Source organism: Pleuronectes platessa, chromosome 4 (assembly GCF_947347685.1).
Source record: "Pleuronectes platessa chromosome 4, fPlePla1.1, whole genome shotgun sequence".
Classification (NCBI taxonomy): Eukaryota; Metazoa; Chordata; class Actinopteri; order Pleuronectiformes; family Pleuronectidae; genus Pleuronectes; species Pleuronectes platessa.
The window spans coordinates 2,777,645-2,801,446 of record NC_070629.1 but is presented as its reverse complement, the minus strand read 5'-3'; the positions used below and the strand labels follow the sequence as shown (position 1 = coordinate 2,801,446).

At 40.4% G+C, this 23,802-nt stretch overlaps 1 protein-coding gene across 1 annotated transcript in view; it reads left to right on the top strand.

The window, feature by feature from the left end:
* Positions 1 to 23,802, top strand: part of LOC128438910 (multiple epidermal growth factor-like domains protein 9) — a 33,384-nt gene that overhangs the window by 1,413 nt on the left and 8,169 nt on the right. Inside the window, exons 2-4 of the mRNA XM_053421675.1 lie at positions 3,912 to 4,116; positions 17,330 to 17,469; positions 19,976 to 20,125. Coding sequence (XP_053277650.1) covers positions 3,912 to 4,116; positions 17,330 to 17,469; positions 19,976 to 20,125 — 495 coding nt within the window. The remainder of the gene's footprint in view (positions 1 to 3,911; positions 4,117 to 17,329; positions 17,470 to 19,975; positions 20,126 to 23,802) is intronic.

The window sequence follows — 23,802 nt, the reverse complement described above, 5'->3', positions numbered from 1 at the left end:
CACACACACACACACACACACACACACACACACACACACACACACACACACACACACACACACACACACACACACACACACACACACACACACACACACACACACACACACACACACCAGTATCCATGTGGAGGTGTTGTTCCCCAGCCTGCACAGCAGCATAGGCTGAGATGTCCCATCCAAAATTGTGCTTTAGTCAAATATGTGCTGTTAGCAGAGCAGATGAGAGGATGTTTATCCTTATAAATTCTCCAGAACACAATGATGAATTCACATCCTGTCTAAGAACATGAAGGATACAGGTTAAAAAATGGCTCCATGTGTGGTTTACAAAATCTTGAACGCTATTTTCTTACCAAACCACATTGTTTTGTAGGTGCTGCCTCAAGATGTCCCCAGGTCAGATCTAAAATGACTTGCTTTAATTGTTATTTTCCAGAAGGTATTTACCCCTCACATCAGGGTCCAGTCCAGTCATGATCTTTGCATTGTACATTTGTTCTCCTTACTGTTCTACACTCCTGTCAATAATAATCTCAGTGGATAATAATAAACTGATCAAAATGACTGATTGTGATACCGGTATGTGTTTGGATTTGATAAAGAGTGGGGTCGGAAGAAAGAAAGCGGTCCAGCGCGCTGATCGGTCTGTTGACTGTGTAACCTGAAACATGCATTGAGTGGTCCATTAAAGATCCAAACCCACATGTTCAGTGGAATATTTTTTAAACAAGGTTTGACGCTTGTGAATTCAGTTTAATTATGTTTTTTATTCATATGCAGTGATTTAGAAAGTTGATTAACAGTGAAGTCAGTTTGATTCTAGTAAAAATCTTTTTCAGCCTCTCCATGTTGAAGATTTGATGCTTTCCTTTGTCCCATGTGTCAGTGAACACAAATAGAAAACAAGCGATTTGAAGGAAGAGGTTTTAGATGGACATTTCTCAAAATGTTCTCATATTAGCCTAATCGATTTGATGACAATCTCAGACAGGTTAATTGATGGTGAAAATAATAGTCAATTGCTGCTCTGCTTTCAGTTTATTCGTTTATGTGTCAGTATCGTAGATGAACTAAAATGGCTTCGCGTTACGCTGTTCACTCAATGTTATTTATTGCTGTTTATTTGAATCACAAAGACTAAATGGTATTGGTTCCCTGATGCCAGATCAAACATGAAAGCTGTATTGGAAGCTTCCCCAGCACTCCTCATTGTTCTTGTGTAAAGACAACTCACATGATCATTTCAAATCAACATGGGCGTCACCAGGGCTTACACCTCGCCCCGCCACCAATATACATTGTCTGGCAGAGCAGGGGCCTGCCAACGGATACAGTATCAGGTGTACTTTCATAGAGGTCAGGTTCACCTGTTATCGGAACATCTCCAATATAATTCCTAATATCAAAAGCAAGGGACTTTGGTTGAATGCTTGAACCAAAGTAGAAGGGTAATTATTTCTCTGCACCCACAGCTCCTGCTGCACTCGTTTCTCCTGTAGTTGCACAGACGTGCGACTGATGAATTGAGCAAGAGTGGAGTTCTGTGATGTGACTTGTTCTGAAACAACCTGCCAACGTCAGTGTCTGGATACCAGCCATGCTGTCACACCACTTTACGGCATTTACAAAGATAGGAGGTGGGTTGAACTCTGCTACAGGGTCACCCATTCTCTCCCCACTACACACAGATCCAGTCCAATCTACATCAAACCTGTTGTAAAGTTTTATACATCACTCCACAGAGTCCTTAGCCCACACCTAGAGAAAGCCTGCCTTGTGTGTGTGATAAGCTAGATCTCAGACATTCTTATGCCTGATCTGGACCGACAGTTCTTCAGTGGATGTCACTGTAGCAAAGGGTCTAACAATATACTCCACAGGCTTGCATAACTACAGGCTTTTCTTCGTTACATAAAAGTCCAAGCAACGGTGGAAGAGCAGCAAAATCAGAGTGGGACGCCAAGGCAGGAATATATTAAATACGTTCATTTGTCCTGTCTTCTTTGTCTAACTGCTAGATGAGGCACTGTGTTCAGTGTGTGTGCATACCACATTGGGAAAAACATTTTTGTTATTCTCTTAGATCTCTTATCTGCCTGTTTTTCTTTGTCTGTCTGCTAAGCACAGAGTGGAGACATGTCAGGCCTGCAGTCAACAGTCGCCACACCTAACCTAAGATCAGATGAATAATAGATTGCTACTCGCTACTCAACAGGGTCATCCTCAAGTCTCTCGTAATATTTATTTTGACCGTAATACTTCATCTGTAGTACACACATTCTTTTGGAAAGCAAACATGTTTTCTGAAAATCAGCAATATTATTTCTGTACAGTAGAGGAAGCAGGTTGAGGACTTGTATTTCTGACTCCCTGGGTTGGTGAAAGAAATCTGGACAAGGAATGTGTTTTTAGTTTCTATTTTCCCTCTGCTTTTTAATTTGCACTGGGCAGCTCCCATCTGCACAAAAGAAGACTGTGTGACACGAGGGAGCCTTAAGTTAGTGATAATGGATCTCTGGTTGTACCTGAAAGCTCCCAGTGTTACTGTTTCTTGGTATGGTCACACCAACACACTATCCAAACTGAAACTCCCTGTATGCAGCCCTTCAAAGTATGTGATGTCACATTTCCAGTGCGAATAATGACTACATTTTTTATTTTTCTGATGGCATAGCACCAGAAAGTGGACTTCTTCAGTTCCACACAGTGTTTCACTGTTTCTACAGTGCAAAAGTGAAAGTAAACTCACCTGCCTGGAGAGTGCAACAAACAAGAAAGGCTCTGAATTGGACATCCAAAAGTTCAGACATTGCTGCTATTCAGCTGTATTTGCTAACTGTTTGTGTGTTAGCTTGGGCAATTCTATCGATGAGATGGTTTCAGCTAATTTTCCGAATAATGACACCTGCGTACATGACCTCCGGGCAATTTCAATATTTGTTATATGAGGTACGTAACTACGCCACTGCAGCATAACTATGATACTGAGGCTCGTCACTACATTGTTCAGCTGCATGTTCAAGTGCAGTCTATTATATGAGGGCAAGGTATTTTGTTGGACATAAACAAGGACCAACCATTAATGATTACTATAGATTTTAAGGCAATGGAATCAAAACAGATCCGCATGAAACAAGTCTCTTGAACTTTATACAATAAATGTTTAAATTTAAGTTAATGGCAGTTATTGAAATAACAAGCTTTGTTTATGTCAAAGACACTGTTATAGTTTATTTCCTAGAAGCTTAATATTTGCAATTATTTTCATTATCATTTTGATCAATATTTAGTTTACCCTGTTCTACACAATGTTTGACCAAAAGTCTAAAGCCCAAATGTATTAAATTAACAATGATATTTAATAAAGATACCAAAAGTGTCAGCATAGCATATTTTTTTCATACTAGATACCTCCTTTGAGCCCAAAGAGTCATTTTTTTTTTTATAAAACCACCCTAAATGCACACACACATAGACATCAGTCCCCTAAATATGCCTGATTATATTTATCAAGATCCTTCATTGTAATGTGGTTCATTGGTGAAGTGATAAAAAAAAGGGCAATAAGTGTGATTTTAAAGAAAGTAATGATTCTAAATGTTGAAGAAAGTGAAAAAAATATCCTGCATCTGCCCGTTTGTCTGTATCCACGCCAAACTTTAATGGGTTCCAACTTTCCACCAAGTTTTGTAGAAATCCGTCCAGTAGTTTTTGAGCAAATTCTACTGACAAATAAATTAATACACACACACACAGCCAGACAAATAAAACAATGGGTGGAAGTAACATTAAAAGTAAACATCACAATGCCCAAATCCTTAGTTTATATCAATGCCAGTACATGTCACAGTGTACTTACGGTCTCTCTCCCTTCCTTTTCATGGTGACAACCCCGTCCATTCTCTCAGAGGGCCTTTGTAACTGCAGCAGTGGTGCGGAGGGGATTTTGGATTCGTACGAGTGTGACCTGGGCACCGGTCAGTGTTCGTGTCTGTCGGGATACACTGGTCTTCAGTGTGAGGACTGCGAGGAGGGCTACTTCACCAATGGCACCAGCGGCTGCCTGCCCTGCGCCTGCGACTCCTTTGGTGCAGTCAACCACCTCTGTGACAGGTAAGGCTGCTTCCCCTGCTTCCTCTTGAAGAACTTTAGATTGAAGTAAACTGCTGTGGTAGCCGTGTTGGAGCTGTTTTTTTGTTTATTAACATGATTGACATGAGACATTACTTAATTTCGTCTCGCAATACTCCAGGCGGAGGAAAACAGCAGACATTAAGGGATATGTCGTAAATGACCCCGTGCTAAGTAGAATATGAACATTGTGGCTAACGTACACTTGGATGATGGCAGGAGCAGTATGGAGGCGATTTTAGTTTTTTTCCGTTATTTTTTTTTTTATTGAAGAAGTGGTAACCAGTTACTTCAATTGTATTGGATTTGGTTGCAACGCTGTTTACCCCTGAAACACCAAAAGTGTTTTGTGGACTCAGTTTTATCAGTTTTACCAACACAAACTTGATATATTTGAGTATGAGCCTTAGCATATCATTACGTTTAACTATCATAGTAAATGTATCATGTTTAGACATAAACTACCTATCCAAAATACAATGGTGTTTGTCTAACAACTGTATTTGTTATGTATCAGTTTGCTGATCCAAGTTGTTTGAGTCTTTCTGAGTTCGGCAGCTGTGACAGTTTTACACATATTTTCTCCCTGGTTAATTTCTGCAGTAAAGAAGTTGTTTTCCCTCATGAATTTATTACCCTGTGGTGGCAGAACATGTTACAGCAGCCTTCATCAGCTCATGCAGTTTAATATTAACTCAACAAACACTTAAAGCGCTGACTCAACCTGAAAAACTAAACAGAAGATGGACTCTAACATACACACTCACTAGCCTAACAACATGAAACGCTATGAAAAATAACGTAATGCTCGACATTGTTGAAGATTGCCTTTCTCTAATACGCTCTCCATTCACAATTAATATTTAAATAATGACCACATTACTGTCTCGTCCTTAAATATAAAATGACCTCCACTTTTCAAAACAAATTTACAGATAAAGAAAATGTCTTATATTCAGGTCAATACAGTATCCTTTATCGGCAGAGGGGGAGAGAATTCTGAGCTCTCTTTTTATTTTTTTTATTTTGGGCTTATGAAATCACAGAAATGTTGTACTTATGTTGTATTATGGAAGGGAAACTCTCATTTATAGCCTGTTGTAGGTGTTATGTTTTTATGACAAAGATATCCAGATATCCAGATATGGCCTCTGGAAGATGTGCGATACATCAAACTGGTTGCAGTTTTCTAAAGAGGTACAACCTTTAGCAACACAAGTACTGTGGCATGCCATGCCATGCCGAAAAACAATGTCTATTGTCAATCAGTGTTTGTGGTCTTGGCCTCAGCTTTTCTCAGGCATTATGTTATCGAAAGCCCATAGCCCTGCAGAATCATTGATCCACCTAGTTAGCCAAACCATCATCCCACAGGCCACCTTGAAGGCAGCAACATGTTCAGTGCTTACTCCTCAAATTCAAAGCCAAACTAGGGCTACGTTGTAGCACTGGCGGGCCCGAGCACCCGCACGTTGAAGCCTGTTGCGGTCGGTGGAGAGAGCGATCGATGACCAAGCGCATGTCTCCGCGTTGCATCCATTTTGCGCTCTGCGGCAGTAGGTTTGCCAGTAGGTGGCGCCATCACTATTATTACACACAGACATATAGATCTGTTCAAGTAGCCTCTCTGATGTAGCGTGAGCAATTTTGTGTCAATCGGACAATTTTACCACAACGTAATTTTCACACTGATCAGTAGGTGGCGCTATGACCCTGAACTAATGTTTATATATGGAGCTGTTCAGATCAGGATTGTGATCATAGGTCAGAAGTTTGGAGCCGGTTGGATAAGGCAGAGTGGATTAACAAAGTACTTCCTGTTTCATGGATAATCAGTAGGTGGCGCTATGACACTGAGGTAATATTGACACATAGAGCTGTTCAGGCTTGTACTCTTATCATGTGACAGAAGTTTGGTAGTGATAGGACAATGCACAGTGGACTTATGAAAACATCGTGTCCTTTGGCGAAGGATGATCCTTCGCCGCACCTCAATGTTTAAATGGTTTGAGGAAATGTCACAATTCTGACCTTGATTCAATGACTTGACTGAGCTCATTTGAGCTGTATATCGTAAAGCAGCCAGGAGCAGTTCATCAAAGTATAAAACATGTCACTTCATGTTGCCACTAGGGGGCGCTGTGATTTCAAGTCTTAATTTCTGTGTAGATGTCATCAGGCCGGAACTCTTGTCTTACATGTCTAGTTTGGACTTGATTGGACCATGTACAGTGCCTTGCATAAGTATTCACCCCCTTTGGACTTTTCTACATTTTGTCATGGTATAACCACAGATTAAAATTTATTTCATCGTGAGTTTATGTAATGGACCAACACAAAATAGTGCATCATTTGGAAGTGGTGGGAAATATTACATGGATTTCACAATTATTTACAAATAAAAATCTGAAAAGTGTTGAGTGCATATGTATTCACCCCCTTTACTGTGAAACCCCTAACAAAGATCTGGTGCGACCAATTGCATTCACAAGTCACATTTGCAAGTCACATAATTAGTAAATAGGGTCCACCTGTCTGCAATTTAATCTCAGTATAAATACACCTGTTCTGTGACGGACTCAGAGTTTGTTGGAGATCATTACTGAACAAACAGCATCATGAAGACCAAGGAGCTCACCAAACAGGTCAGGGATAAAGTTGTGGAGAAATATGAAGCAGGGTTAGGTTATAAAAAAATATCCAGAGCTTTGAACATCTCTCTGAGCACCATAAAATCCATCATAAGAAAATGGAAAGAATATGGCACAACCGCAAACCTACCAAGAGGAGGCCGTCCACCCAAACTGAAGAGTCGGACAAGGAGAAAATTAATCAGAGAAGCAACCAGGAGGCCCATGGTTACTCTGGAGGAGTTGCAGAGATCCACAGCTGAGGTGGGAGAATCTGTCCACAGGACAACTATTAGTCGTCTACTCCACAAATCTGGCCTTTATGGAAGAGTGGCAAGAAGAAAGCCATTGTTGAAAGGGATCCATAAAAAATCCCGTTTGGAGTTTGCCAGAAGCCATGTGGGAGACACAGCAAACATGTGGAAGAAGGTGCTCTGGTCAGATGAGACCAAAATTGAACTTTTTGGCCTCAATGCAAAACGCTATGTGTGGCAAAAACCCAACACTGCCCATCACCCTGAGCACACCATCCCAACAGTGAAACATGGTGGTGGTAGCATCATGCTGTGGGGATGCTTATCTTCAGCAGGTACAGGGAAACTGGTCAGAATAGAGGGAAAGATGGATGGAGCCAAATACAGGGAAATCCTTGAAGAAAATCTGATGCAGTCTGCAAAAGACTTGAGACTGGGGCGGAGGTTCATCTTCCAGCAGGACAATGACCCTAAACATACAGCCAGAGCTACAAAGGAATGGTTTGGATTAAAGAATGTTAATGTCTTAAAATGGCCCAGTCAAAGCCCAGACCTCAATCCAATAGAGAATCTATGGCAAGACTTGAAGATTGCGGTTCACAGACGGTCTCCATCCAATCTGACTGAGCTTTATCTTTTTTGCCAAGAAGAATGGACAAACCTTTCCATCTCTAGATGTGCAAAGCTGGTAGAGACATACCCCAAAAGACTTGCAGCTGTAATTGCAGCGAAAGGGGGTTCTACCAAGTATTGACACAGGGGGGTGAATACTTATGCACCCAACAGATGTCAACTTTTTTGTTCTCATTATTGTTTGTGTCACAATAAAATTTATTTTGCACCTCCAAAGTACTATGCATGTTTTGTTGATCAAACGGGAAAAAGTTTATTTAGGTCTATTTGAATTCCAGTTAGTAACAGTACATAATGGGAAAAAGTCCAAGGGGGGTGAATACTTATGCAAGGCACTGTATGTCCGAGATACAGATGCTCGTGTTTTGATGGCGTGTAACCAAACTTTAACGCCACGCCACGGTCACACGGTGTGAAGGAAAAAAAATCCCTAAATCATTTTTTATCTCAATCTTGTTGTGATGACACTCATCTGAATTTGAAGTTGATCTGATGAAAGCTCTACGACAAGTAAATCAAAGTAAAAAGGTGGAATATGGCTAAAATGGCCACTAAATCCAAAATGGCGGGCTTCCTGTTTAGTCTAGCATATCTATCCAAGAGACTTATTTGTTTGTTATGAAAAGACACATGCCCAAATCGATTTTTGTACATGTCGGCCAATCGTAGTGCCGGGGCTGCCCGTTAGGGGGCGCTAGTCAGTTATTTTGCCACGCCCATTCCTTAAAACCATATGAAAATCTTCAGGAGGGGGATGTTGTTGCACACATGTAGTTTGAGTGAGATAGAACCATGAACACTGAAGTTAAAGCAATTTCGTGTTTCACGGCGAGTTGATGAACTTTGATGCCACGCCATTAATATGGCGTTTGACGAAAAGTCACAGTTATTTTATGCCTACATTATCAATGTCTTGAGACCCATTTGATACAGTTTGACATGGTTGGGCTCAGTGGATGAGGAGGAATACATCCAAGTGTAAGACAAGCAAAAAACAAGACATTTCCTGGTGCCACCAGGGGGCGCTGTGATTTTAAGTCATTATTTCTGTGTAGATGTCATCAGGCCGGGACTCTTGTCTTACATGTCTAGTTTGGACCTGATTGGACCATGTATGTTCGAGATACAGATGCTCGTGTTTTGATGGCGTGGAACCAAACTTTGACGCCACACCACGGTCACACGGAGTGACGAAAAAAAATTCCCTTGATTATTTTTTTTCTCAATCTTGTTGTGACGACACCCGTCTAATTTTTAAGTTGATCAGATGAAAGCTCTACGAGAAGTACATTAAAGTAAAAATGTGGAATTTGGCCAAAATGGCCACTAAATCCAAAATGGCGGGCTCCCTGTTGCGTTTTTCATAATGCTCCAATAGGCTTTTTTCTATGATTAGTCACGATACACCTGTGTCTTGACTTTGGTGAAAATCGCTTATGTGGAAACCTAGGGGCTGGTTCCAGGGTGGGCGCTGTTGAGCCATTTTGCCACGCCCAATTCAAATTACTCCAGAATACTAAAATATCTGCAGACCTTGAATTTTCTGCAAAGTTTCACAACTTTTTGAGCATGTTCAGAACCTGAAAAAGCCCCCCAAAGGGAAATAATAATAAAAACTCTTACAGATTCAATAGGGCCTCTCACCATTCGGTGCTCGGGCCCTAATAACACACAGCAGACCTTACATGCAGTTTGTCCACAAGTCACAAGAACTGTGACTTGTATAAAAAAAAAGCTGTGTGTGGGTTAGGAATCCGGTAAAAATAGAGGCTGTACTTTCTGCTGCTCACCGTGAATAGGAAGGCTGCTGCTTTTTAAAAGCTTGAGTCACTGTGTAAAGGATTTGTGTTGTCATGCTCTGAAAAATACGTCACAGTAGGCTTACATAAGCTAGATCTTAATGGGTGTGCTCCTTCGATGGAAACAGGTTGAGTCTTTCATATTATTGAAGCCTGTACTGCTACATCGAGGGCACAGTGGGATGTAGGTGAAGGTGAAGGCAGGAGGGTTTCCTCAGGATTTCCCACAGTAACATTCCTGACACATTCCCTCTCAGACAGTCTGAGCCTGAATACTGCTAACCCTGTTAGCCTAGCCTAGCCCCCTTCAGGAGCTTATCACTGTGAGTTGCACAGATTAGCTGCCCCCCAGTCTACTGCTTTAGGTATCTTTCCAATTAAGTAATGAGCTGAGATGGAGCTTTTGGGTGCTTTAGAAGTGTCTCCTGTTACAGGAACTGCATTGGCAGTCAAACTAGATTTGGACTTTACATTAAAGTCCAAATCTAATGCACTTATTTGTATGTTTGCATGCAATATGCTCAAAAACTGCATATACAGACTGCAGATACACCTAGATATCCCAAAACAAGAATATAAGCCTACAGTCATGCTACTGGCTTTCTGAGGCTGTATTTGAGTGCTGCTAGTGACAATGCTAAAATGCTGACATTTATATGGTATAATGTTTTTTTTAACTTTTTAATTCTAGCATGCTAACATTTGCCAATCAGCATGACATTCAGCTGATGCTGTTTGATTTCCCTTTGTGACTTCAAAAACCAAAGACTTAATGGTGAAGTGATAACAATTCATCAAGAGAGGATGTCAGTGTTTTTCAGAAGTTCCACAGCAATCTATTCCACAGTTGTTATTAATTAAAAGCTAAAAGTATCAGCCTTTGTTGCTATTTCAAATGGCCACAATCACAGACAGCTCCTTGCATCATAGAGAGAGGCAAGAGGTGAACTTCTTCAAATTGAGTCGATGTAGTAAATTTTGGACAGTGTCCACTGAAGGGGTGTGGTGTCGTCAGACAAAAGGCAGAGCAAAAAGGCATGTTTCAGAAACGTATTGACTATCTGACAAGAACTTTTGTTGTAGCATCCTGAAATATCCTGCTTTTATGATTTCACCCAGTCATTACCGTTAACAGCCATTAAAGAAGTTGATAGACATGCAAAGGGGGAAGCAGTATATCTTCCAGATATCCACAGATCTGATTGACAACATGAAATGAGAGAAAGAATTCTGTTCTGTTCTAATTATGTTGTTTTTGCTGCGACAGCACTATGTAAGTCAGTACAATATAAGGCTATGTCTAAAAGTTTATCTTTTGGTGTGAAATCCAAAGATGTTGATTTGTGTACAGCTTTGGTAATGACCTGAAGCTACATGTTCACTGCATTGCTGAGTCATCGTTTCTGTGTGGTGATGCATTTGTCTGGATAGCTAATATATCCCAATATAGATGAAGCGACATCACAAAAGAGTTTCCAGCCAAGTAGGGCTGACTGTTATAAAGGGTCTATTTTCAGGTTTCTTAAACATCACTGCATTGCTTACTTAGAATCTAAAAAATGTATATGCATCTAATATCAAGAAGAATTTGTCAAGTTTAAACAAAATGTTGTGGATTGTCATTCAAAGAGGTACAGTACCTTGCAGTTAGACCCTACTTTCCTCCCAGATGACCCTCATTATACTTAGTATAAGGATTTTAACTTGTGGCTCTAAACCATCTGTTGTGCTTTTTAACAGCATGGGTCTCAATTGGTACATCAGCTGGGACACAGCCATCCATCAGTACTAACAGGCACTCAGGTTGTTGATTAACTTACATTTCACAAGAGCTGCTGATAATGATTTAACCTATGCTCACTCCCTCAATGAGCTCCATATGTGTGTGTGGATGAGTGCAGCGTTCATCTGCCAGGGAAAGGCACTTTGATGTAGAGCTTTAGCGTAAACAGAATTTTGGTAATTCACATGTAACTTATTTTTGTTTGACACTGTATTCACCCAATTCAGTTTATTTCTTGTAGCACTCATGATATTCTGTAAAGCAACAATTTGGGAAAGTAAATTATGATGAACGGATGATAAACTCACAAATATTAAGACCAAGAGCTGTTTGACCATCTGACAAGCACTTGAACAGTAATGAAACTGATACAGTTTCATTTTATGAAAAACACTGACTTTAAATCATTGCAGATAAACCAGGTAGGTAGGATGAATGCAAAGTCTTCTAAATTCACTCTGCACTATATGACAGTTAAATAAAAAGCTCCCCACATGATTTCCAGCACGCAAACAATGAAAAAATGACAGTATCTTGTTGAACTATTTGAGGAAGACTGACTAATGACAAGGAAAACTTCTGAAGGACGCTTTGCATTGTTACCACAGGCCGAGGAAGCAGCCCACTCCAAACAGGCATGTTTAAAACAGGCACTACACTGGTATTTGCTAATTAGAAGTAAGTACAGTATAGGCTGATGGGAATGTTTTATGGGTGTTTTTTCATTAACCATAGTGTTGGTTAGTTTCGCCTTATCTATGGCCCTTGATAAAAAGTTTCAGTGTTACTTATCTTTCATTCATCGAGAAGGGAACATATTCAGACCAGATTTCATGGCAGGGCAGCAAACACTGGGATCGACCTCTGGGACAATGGTTTTCTGTAAAAAAATCTTAGGTAGCAGTTTATAATATGTTTCATTCAGGATCAAAATGGATTAGCACTGCCATCTGCAGAGCCATAACACAAGCTAAAACACAGCAGTAAAAACAAGAAACAGCCACTAGTATTGTGTTAGTATTGGGTTAATTACTCACCAGCGACTGTTACATGGTCAGATAAATGTTGCTAAACTTGACCTGACCATTTTTAAACACTTAACTTCACTGAAACCCAACTAATGCAATAGTAGGTTTGACAGCTCTTTAAACCAGATGATGTCTGTAATTACATCCTTTTCAATGATCCTCTTAACAGCCTTAATGTGATTTCCTCCTCTCGACTCATGATGTGGCATTCTTCCCAATTATGTAAATATATGTCATGCGAATCATATAAAATGTGTTAGCACAACAAACAGGGCAACAAAACACGGTCTCTTGTATGTGTTATAAAAGTTAAACAGAATTGAGGTCAGCTCCGGAGAGGGCATCATTCGTAAGACAATTTGGTTCACAATACTGTATGTATGCCACGGTCTGTAATGAAATACTGATTCTGGATGGACTTTACAGTAGATTCACCACTGCCATCTGGTTTTTACTTCATAATATATATTTTTTAACAATGATGTGGGCAGAACCTACAAAATACATCAATAAGTTTTTCTATTCTTCCTTGTCTATGAAAAATGTCTATGCCTGAAATGTCATGACAGAAACATTACATTTCAGGCATAGACATTTTTTATTAGATTTAAAGCTTGAATTTGTCTGTTTTTGGATAAAATCAAGACATCAACATAATGTATCAAGGAGCTTGTTTACAGCTTGAATATACTAAATTCAAAACAACATAACCAACTTCCACTGAAGCCCTTGATCAAGTGGAAGCAGGGAGGTGAGTCGGGATCATGCTGACATCAGAAAGCAGAAGTATACTGCAGGGTTAAAACCGCACGTCTGAGTCCTGACTGATGGCCACACTCACCGCTTCACCACACTGCCCCCCTTGTTGCTGGTTGGTCAGAGGTACAGGGCTGATAATGACATCTGATTCATATCTTTTAGTTCTTCATGTGTATAGTTGTTCAGTTTCTGTAGGATTTCTGTAAATTAATTCACTGTAGGCTGAGGCCTTTTCTACCACTGAACATTTGTGTTATTGTGGACCACTTAGCATTTTGTAAATAGTGGCAAACAACTTAGATGTCGACTGCTGTGTTGTTGCACTTTTTACCAAAACTGGAGACATGGAACGGAGAAAGATCTTCTTCATGTATTTTTAAATTTTTTTCAGTCATTGAAGTTTATTCCTTTTACAAGAATATAATAAAAAGTAATAACTTTTGACTATGGTTAAGGTGCAAAACAAGGTATGTCCCCAACTCTGAGAGATTTCCCCTTTGAATGTTGCTGCCTTTCACTTGTGTCGAGGCCTGCAGCGTCTGGCATGAACCAGGCCAGTTGAGAAGAGATCAGAAGTCCTGCTGCTTGCTTGGATAACACACGTTTCAGGATTTGTCTGCATACCCAGTAATGCATCTAAACCTGTGTCCTTCCCAATCATTCACCTCACCTCCTGGTTATTAAACTCACATTGTGCAGTTACTCCCCTCGTCATGATTTATAGCGTTGTTCTAATCAGGCACATGTAACAGACGATGGCCAGCGTTGTCACAGCAGCCGTAAATTGAGGTTAAGCTTTGTCACCCGTGTAATACTGACCTACTTGACATGCAGATCTGACGCAGAGTGGCTGGGCCAGCACAGTTCAGTGAAATCCCTGCAAAACAATAACAAACTCCTCCCCGGGCTAAGAACAACTAGATTACTGATCACTGAGGGAGAATATTCCCTCACTCTGCTCCAACTGTGGACCTGCATATGAGATGATACATTTCGAAATACGTACAGGCGAACCAGCCTTATATCTTAGCTGCTCACAGACACAGATGACAGATTGTGCTGCATTGACACAGGTTAGTTTCTGACTGCAGAGCAGGGAACAGGCCACGATGGTGCATTAAAGGACTATTTTTGTTGTTCTTGCCCATTACCTGCATTGCTCTTTAGTTTTACAGTGAGAAATCAGGATCTAGTCAATTTAAATGTAATTTTTGTCAAAGTTAAAGAAAGGCAGCTGATCCTGTTTTCTTGGAAACCTACTTAAATAATATACTTCTTATAAAAATTGTTGCTAATTAAACTCCGGCTGAGATAATTGGTTAATTAACTAATAAGAGCTCTTATGTCCTGTATCATGAGAGTATTGTCAGCTGGCAGGGGTTGTTGTTTACTATTAAAGCTGTGGTATGTACATTTCTTTAATATAAGGCTTGCATGAGAACATTGAGCAGGACTGTTAATGGTAATGTTTGTTTTCACACATGTAAGGAGTAGTACATTTTATTTAAATTTGCTATATCAGCCAAAACAATTGCACTTCTTTCTATTAACAATTTATTTAAAGATTCTGTAGTTAGTTTATATCAAAATGGAAAGGATGCATACTGATTATTGATATTATGAAACCATAAATTCTGTGATTTTATAAGATTATATCTATAATAGTTTATCAACATGTTTGTGTGAGTGAAGGTGACTCTTGTCTAGTGCAAACTGAAAATAGTTTTTACATTACACAAGCCACAGATACAGGTCTGCACAAGCAGTATTTGCATTTTGACTGCTAAAAAGGAATGGTGTAGAAACGCCACGTGGTGCACACCCACAGATAACGGAAGTAACCAGTGCAACCAATAACAACATTGCCCAGATCTTCGGAGGTGTGTCAGCTGCTGAGAACATGAGAGGAGCTTGTTCATTAATGCACCATTTATACCTGTGTATGGCTACACAAATGTATTGTGTGCACAGCAAAACTGCATTCCAGGTAAACACAGACATGACAAAGCATTAGATGACGAATGATGAGTATCAAACAATTTACAATATTCATATTGATATCTTCAAAGGCCGGCGGTTCAATCCCAGTGTTCCACATCTGCATGTCAAAGTGTCCTTGGGCAAGATACTGAGCCCTAAATGACCCATCACGAAAATAAGTGCTGTCCATATACGCACTGTATGAATGTGTTTGTCAAAAAACTGTACTTTAAAGCACTTTGAGTGGTTATCAAGACAAAAAAAGCTATACAAAAACATACCATTTACCATGTTCTACATTTAAAAAATCCTCCCATCATTCTACCTGTTGACCAGGCAAAAACAGCTTCTCGTTTATGTCTGAAAATATAAAATATTTCTGGGCATCAATTAAGTCTCATCACAACAGCAATACAGAAGGAACATTGTAGGGACAAATCTAAGAAGTTAGATTTGTCGAGTTTCTGCAGCAGAAAGAAGAAAATTTGAGTCTTGTTTGTCAGCGGCCTTTAGTAAATGAGAGCAGACAAACTTCATGTTTCAGACAGACTGGATCAAATACGCAGCTTCCAGAAACACAGCTTCTTTCACATTTAATTGGGTATGAAATCAGTTTATCAACATATCACTACATATTTTCATTATTGAGTAATTGTTGCCAAACTTGCTTCCAGTTTTAGTTAAAAATAGAACTCTTTGTTTTATCATGGTAAACTGGTATATTTGGACTTCGACTGTTTTGACTGTCTAAAGATGTTAACCTGGACTCTGGGACGGTGTAATCAGTATTTATTATTATTTGAGCAATCTGCAACATAATCAATGAAGGATTTTTGATGATTAATGACAAAAAATAACTTGCTGCTATATGTCCTCAGAAATTGCAATAATAATTTTTATATGATTAACTATGGTTAATTATTATAAATCATTATTGTTTGAAAAACATGTTGATAAATATTACTAAACTCAAGAGGTGCATATGTTGATCTCAAGACCGTCTCTGCTTAATGTTGACCCTTCAAGATGGAATCATCTGTCATTTCTGAGTTTTCTTGTCTAAATAAGCATCATGGCATTTTTGCATTAGGGTCAGGATGCTGCATATGGTTATTCGTTGTTCTCTCTATGTGTGTCTGTGTGTGTGTGAATGTGTGTGTGTGTGTGTGTGTGTGCCCTTGTGTCCGTGTGTGTCTGTGTGTAGCTGGAGGGATGTGGATTGTTGATCTCCAGCCTTGTCCTCAGTATTGCCCACGCCCCACTGAGCACTGCTGTGGGCTGCTTCATTTGCATTAAGTGCACTTGTTTCAACAAAGCCCTGTTTGTATGAAGACCCACGCACATGCTCAACGAAAGTGCTCCCAGTCACTCTTGATTTGCTTCAATTGTTTTGAAGTTATTGTCCCCAGATTATATTTGTGAGTCCATTGTCTGTGTTTCAGGGCTGGTCAGGCTTGACTTAGCGTTGTACTTCTTCTAGGATACTAATTTGAATGTGAGTGGGATTAGAGAGCGATGTGTGATTTTTCTTTGGGAATATATGTAGCCTGTCCCTGCCACTCCTGCTTCCATCATGCATAAATGAACATGCAGCGACTCTCTAATTAACAGCGAGCCCCACAGTATGGTGAGATGCTGATACGACGTTGATAACATAGAAAAAGTGTGTGTGCTTGTGCGTGTGCGTGTGTGAGTGTGTGTGTGTGTGTGTTAATGCTGAGGAGTTAAAATGTAATTGGATTTAAGTTTGCCAGAACATTCCTTAAGGCATTAGCCACTGACATTTGCTCAGCTGAGGGCAATCATACTGTTAAACACATGAAGTAAATAAACAGCCTCTATGCTCAGTGCTCTGAATTGCAATATTAAGATCTGTTTAAAGCTTGGCTGATGCTGGAATTCTGTGGCTGACATTTTGAACTTTAATATGAAGTCATAAACATAAAATATAGTATTTTTTTAAGAATTGTGTTTATGATATATACTTTTGAGGACGTTCTACTGTGTAAAAATCAACTACTCTCTATGTAAAGTGACACAATTTCTGATTTGTCTCAAACCTGGTTTGGTATTTAATGCTACAGTTTTCTAGTCACTCATCACATACATACATGGAAATGTCAGCCCTGTTGCACAATTAGAAATTTGCAGGAGGTCTTACCTTATAGGATTTAATAGAAGCCTAGCTTCTGTATGTATCCTTAAAACGTAGATGCAAAGTGACCCATTAGGATTGCAGTCAGTAGTGAAATAATATGTCCTATCTGCAGTCCAAAATACAAACCCTTTCTTTGGCTTGATATTTTGTTGCATGTTCTGCCCCTTACAGCTCAGGAATATGTGTGTGCAAGACCGGAGTGTACGGACCCAAGTGTGATGAGTGTCACCCGGGTTTCTTCCACTTCAGCAGTACTGGCTGCCGACCCTGCCAGTGTCAAAACCCCACCAGCTACTGCCATCCACAGTCCGGTGAGTCTATAAACAATATTTCTAACAGGTTGTGTTTTCTTACTCTATAGATTGTTAGTTTTTCCCTCTATGACACCACTCCCATAATCAGAAGTGGAAAGTAATACATTACATTACATGTCATTTGGCTGACGCTTTTGTCCAGAGCGACTTACAATTAGTACACTCAACATTTATGAGGGGGCATTTAGGAGTTTAGTATCTTGCCAAGGACACTTTGGCATGCAGATGGGGAAGAGTGGGGTTTGAACCGGCAACCTTCTCGTTGGAGTACGACCACTTTACCCCCTAGGCCACTCCGCCCTACATTAAACAATTACTATAAAGTTATTTGTAGTTAACTTACTTGAGCTCTCGCTTCATTCCCCTATCCTCATGTGCAGAGTGAAACATTGTACTAATATTTTACTTTTTCTTTTTACTTTTACCATCATGACCCTCTGCAAACTTGTATATATTTGCTGATATGTTACTGCATTAATAACTTCCAATAATGTGAAGCATAAATCAATATAACACTACAAAGAGCAATTCTACATAATGAGTAGTTTTACATTGATACCTAAAATAGATTTTGCTCCTAATACCTCGTTAGTTTTAGTTTACTTCATCCACACTGTACAAAACGTACCTTAACTGTTTGTAAACCCTCTCCTGACAAAGTTGCCTTTGAGCAGGAGTAGTCATCTGGATGGTGAGTCAGACTTGCTGGTTTGATCTCCATCTCCAGATGTCCACCTGTAAGCGTGTCCTTGAGCCACACCTACCTTGGGTCAGGCTGTCAATGCTGGATTACTCTGATTGGCCAGTGATCCTTATCCTAGAGCTCAAGCAGTGTTATTCCTACTTCTGCTCTCCTGCTATGGACGGTCAAAATATAATTTTTTTTTTTTAATGCTGTAATGAGATTTCTTGATGTCCGAGACTGAGAGAGAAAGAGAGCCAGCACTTGGTTAACACCTTTGTACTATGCCCTGACGATTCCTGTGTTTGAATAGAGAATATGACTTCAGTAAATATTTACATAAACAGCTTGCAAGGACTCTGCTAGATCAGAAGCAACTGTTACATAATGTTAGAAGGGTAAAATTCCACAAATCCAATGTCTGTTCGCATTTGCGTATGATTTAAGGTGGATTTATCCTCCTCTGTGTCCTTGTTCGAAAGGAGGATTGCAGCTCACCTCCCAGCAGCCGGGCTCAAAGAGTTTAAACCTCAAGCTAGTAACAGGGAAGGAGGATAGGTGGAGGGGACAGAGTGGTGATAGTGGCAGGGGGGTTGTTTTAAAGCCATATGTCTTGCCATTATAAGGAGCAGATGGAGCCCAGTGTTCTCATGCTGTGGATTAACATAGTTCAGGTTTTGACAGCTCCCTTTAAACACTGACCCTGGCCTCTCCACAGGGCAGCTTACACAACACATTGTGCAAATTCAAATTATACTGTAACCCAAACACTGTGGACCACATGCAAACATGACAGGGACTCGCCATTTCCAGCACGACTGAGACAGATTGTCTATGCACTGACTCAGTTCTTTCAACTAAAATCATTTTAAAATATTGAGTAAAAGTATTCAGAGATGATCAGTTCATCAAGAACTTTCTTCACCAGATCACAAGTTCTGTAATCTAATAGAGCCTCGGAGCTCACAACATGTACCCTCAACTTTGAGGGTACACGTTGAAACCTAGATGACGTAAATCAACCACCCTTCAACCATGAACCTTAAATTAATCTAATTTAACTCAGGAAACCCTTCATTATCAGCAACTGGTACTCTTCTCCAAGGTTAACCTCCTCTTTAGTCAAACATCGGACCTGTCATGTGGAGGAATTGCTGCAGGGACCCTCTGTTTACAGCAGCTTATTCCACTTACATAAGGAGCCCCTCTGTTGGCACACTTGTAGGTTAATAGTTGGAAGAGGAGCATGAGTTACCTCATAACTGAAACCACTGTGCCACGTGAGGCAGCCTTCAGACAGGTTTAGTCATGTCTATGTAACCTCTATCATCTATGATCATGGAGGCACAACAACTTCTACACATACAGCGACTCAACAACAAACAGCATGGCAGTGGCAGTACCTTCATAAATATTTATAATAATAGCAATGAATGAATTACTTTTCTATGTAAGTCAAATTAGCATTGCAAGAGTTCAAATCCATTAGTTTATATTCATTAAAGAAATAATCATATTGAACATCAGTCAATGATTAATTATGATTAATATAAATTTAAAACAGCAATTTAAACTGCATTTCTAAATAGTTATTCCACCATTATAATAGACAACATGATGAACAACGTAACAAGTTTTTTATTCACTAGATGGGCATGTTGATATGAATTAAATGGAAAACCTTTTGTTTTGTTTATTGATTCATTTATGTAAGTTGAAGAAGGCATGACTTCATCATATCCCCAACAGATCCACTGTGTTGAAGGAAGGAAGTGAGTCAAGGAAGTAACCTAATCATGCCACCTTTGTTCTGTCCTCCAGGAGTGTGTTTGAACTGTGAAGCAAACACCCAGGGATCCAACTGTGAGGAGTGTAAGCCTGCTTTCTACCGCAGCCCTGGAGCCGCCCTGACAGAAGCCTGTGCACCGTGTCCCTGCTCCAACTCCACCTCCACTGGCACATGTCACACTGGTCAGTCACTTCTCACAGCCACAAATTAGCCACTGAGCTTTGTTCCTTGTCCTGGATTAGCTGCAGTGATCCAGCAGGTTTGGCCTCTCTGATCTAATACTCACCATGAAGTCAGTGTTACAGCGTGGTTTCAAGGGTGGGTTTGTCTCATTGTTGAAAAAAAGACATTTGTTGGATCGATGTCTGAGATGATATTTAATACTGTCAGATTGAGCTGCAGATATGTCAACAATATGTCTTGCTTGACTTTGGGTATGTCTGTCCTGTCACAGGTTCCACTACCACTAGGGCATCCTACTGGTCCATTTAAAGTTAATCAGTGTGGTATATGAATGTGTACAAAGGTAATGGTCAATGAGGATACAGAAAGTGGAGTCTTAATTAATTAATGCCGGACATCGTCTCTTCAACATACCCCAGCTACCAGTTATTATCATATTAATCCAAATTGTTACCTTGAAGTCATTTAGTTGTGGATTAAAGAGTATTTACATATCTGCCTCACTGATTCTGTGGTGAGTTATTTAGCCTGCCGTTCACTGATATCGTCTAACTGACAGTCTGTTCCCAGTCTGCTTCCGGTGCACACAGAGCGCTCTTCATGAACAGCAGCGCTCTGCTGTTATTTGTAATACCCATGGCTTTGTCCATCAAGTCACATACAGCTCCCCCTATACAAATCCTTCAAGTGTTCCTGCCTGTTTACAGTGTTAATGCACAATAATGTTTGGTTTTGATGAGAAACTTCCAGAATTCTAACCATGCAGAGTGCTTTGGATCTCTTTTTACAGACAGTCTGTGATTTAACAGGGACCTTCTTGTGTGACCCCACTTATTTCCCCTCCAGGCTGCTGCTGCCCTACTTTCACAACACAGCCAAAGGTCTCTGTGGGGTTGAGAACTGGGTTGAACCGCAATCACTGTCATATTCCGAAACTACTTCAGTTCTCTCTGATAATGTCATTGTATATCAGCTAAACACAGCATGGAGGGCTAAACCTGATCAATAACACTGCTGAAGGAGCTTATTTTGTGCCTGGAAAATATTTCCAAAGTCAGTTCGCCACCATACTGTATTGTGTAGGATAGATTGTTGAATTCATGTTACTGCTTGCCAATGGCATGTCATAACAGAATTCATAAGAGCAGGCATATCTCAGAAGTAATCTTGAAAAAAAAGCCTGCTACACCCTCTTCACTCCAAGCTGATCTTTAGCTAATGTCTGTCTATGAAGTTGGTTTACAATGTGATTCTGTTACGGCCACAGGTCACTTAAAATCAACACGTGTATTTCTCTGCCTGGAGAAAGTTGAATTGTTGGGTTGCATTAAAGGGATAGTTCACAGGAAAATGAAAATGCACTTATTATCTACTCACCATTATGCCGACGAAGGGGTAGGTGAAGTGTTTGAGTCAACAAAACACTTCTGGAGCAACAGCATTGCAGCAGAATCCAATACAATTGAAGTCAATGATGAACTCTTCTTCACACGTAATAAAACAGAAAAAAACATAACATGCCTCCATACTGCTCGTGTGGTCATTTACACCGTGTTTTAAGCCTAAAAGTCCACAGGAAGTGGCTAAGCTAGCTGCCATAGCCACAGGATGGGGACTCCGAGGGTCCTTGAATATTAACAGCAGCAGAGTATCAGTATATTTTCTTTAGTAATCACCCCAATAAACCATTATCATAACTTTGCTATTTGAAAAACAAAGTGACAGTTTCCTGTTGCACACACAGAGTGTGACAGTAACACATTTTCTGTAGTGATACCTTTTTTCTCCAGCCAATGAGATTTGAGATAACAGTGAGTAACATGTTCAAGGCAAACTCCAGTGATTTAAGAATGCAATGTTCAGACTGCATAGATTTTCAATTTAGTGATAAAAATCTGAGAGAAGCAGCTTCTCAAACTGTTAACAGAAATTGTACATAAGTAATCAATAGATAATCAAAAAAAGTTTCTCAATGAAATGTTTGCTGATTGACTAGTTCAGTGGTCAATCAGGCACCCTGGGGGTGCGCGGACACTCTCCAGAGGGGGGCGCAATGTCACAGACAAAAAAAAAAAAAAAAAAGGTGATGAGTCAAAATGAGATTTCAACTGAGGGAAAGAGATTCCAAGAACTCTAATTCCAAGAGCTTAATTACAGTATGGCAAGTAGCCTTGTAGCCTTTTGTGGTTTTAAGATCAGGCATGACACAGCCTTCCCATGTCAAACTATACTTAAACTCTTTCTGCAAACTACCTATTGATGTTTTCATGCATTACTCACGTATTCCTCATCAGGTTATCTCACCTTGCCCTTCCCATTTCTGGACCAATCACCAACAGTGTTGCCATATCCTGACGCCCCCATTGGTGGCGGCCTGCTTGGCAACAGCCATGTATAGATGCACATAGGCTGTCAGGTTATGATTGCCCCTGCCAGGGGCGTCAGTGTAGGTTTTGCAGCGAGAAGGGAGGGGAAGTGACAGGAACCAGGCTGAGCTGTGGTGGGACAGCATGAGTGCAGCTGGGTCATTCCAGCGCCAGTCAGGCAGTAACAGACTGGGGGGGATGGGCAGCATCACATTCTCTGTTAGGACAGAAACACCACACGAAGAGCTCAGTCAAAGAGGCAACCATCAGAAACATGCTCAGGGTCTTGTCCATAGAGAGCTGCTCTTACGTTTATAGTGTGTGTGTAGTCATGGAGGATGTTGTAGCCTGAACACTGAGCTGGAGAGCATCTGAGTACCGGTTGCCCTGAGAGCGGCTGTGGCATGGGGGGTAGAGTGGTCGTCCTCCAACCTGAAGGTCTGCGGTTCGATCCCCAGTTTGACTATCTGCATGCCGAAGTGTCCTTGGGCAAGATGCTGACCCCGAATGGCCCCCCATAGAATAAAAAAGTGCTGCGAATAGAAGCACTGTATGAATGTGTGTGTGAATGGGTGAATGTAAAACTGTACTGTAAAGCGCTTTGAGTGGTCATCAAGACTAGAAAATCTCTATATAAATACAAAATCATATACCATAAAACCATTTTACAACAGTGTGAAATGAGAAGATGCCATAATGCAGTATAATTTCTCCACATTGGAGGATAGATGCTTTGGAAACGTGCTGATAAGGCCTGTTGCAGTGAATGACTAACCCTCCATACTAACACACACAGATGAGAAATGGAACATTTCAGCCGTTCGGAATGTGGGTCACGCATATTAAATCATCCATGTATGATTACATCTTTACACAGTGGTACATGACGATTGGTATCATTCAGTTTACACAGAAGTTCATCAAATAATTTAATTTCTCTTCTGCTCTTATTGATTTTCTTTTTCATGTGTGCATGCATCAGTGGGTCAGTCAGTCAGACAGTTTGCACCTGACCAGCAGTTATCAGACCTCTGTATGTGTCATAGCATAGTGGAGGATGATGGGTAAACAAGCCGGTCAAGTCCTCTGGCCCAGTGCAGAGCAGAGCTGCACATCTCATATTCCCTCCTGGTTATATAACCCATCAGGCTGGCTGCCTTTGAACACCCAGCAGAGGTTACCTCAAGCTTATCAGCAGCAGCCTACTCTGTGCTGGAATACAACACAGTCACATGACCAGACTTGATAGAAGCTGACATCTAGGCCACTCGAAGGCAGTTATCTGTGTCTAAATCATTCAACACCCTGGG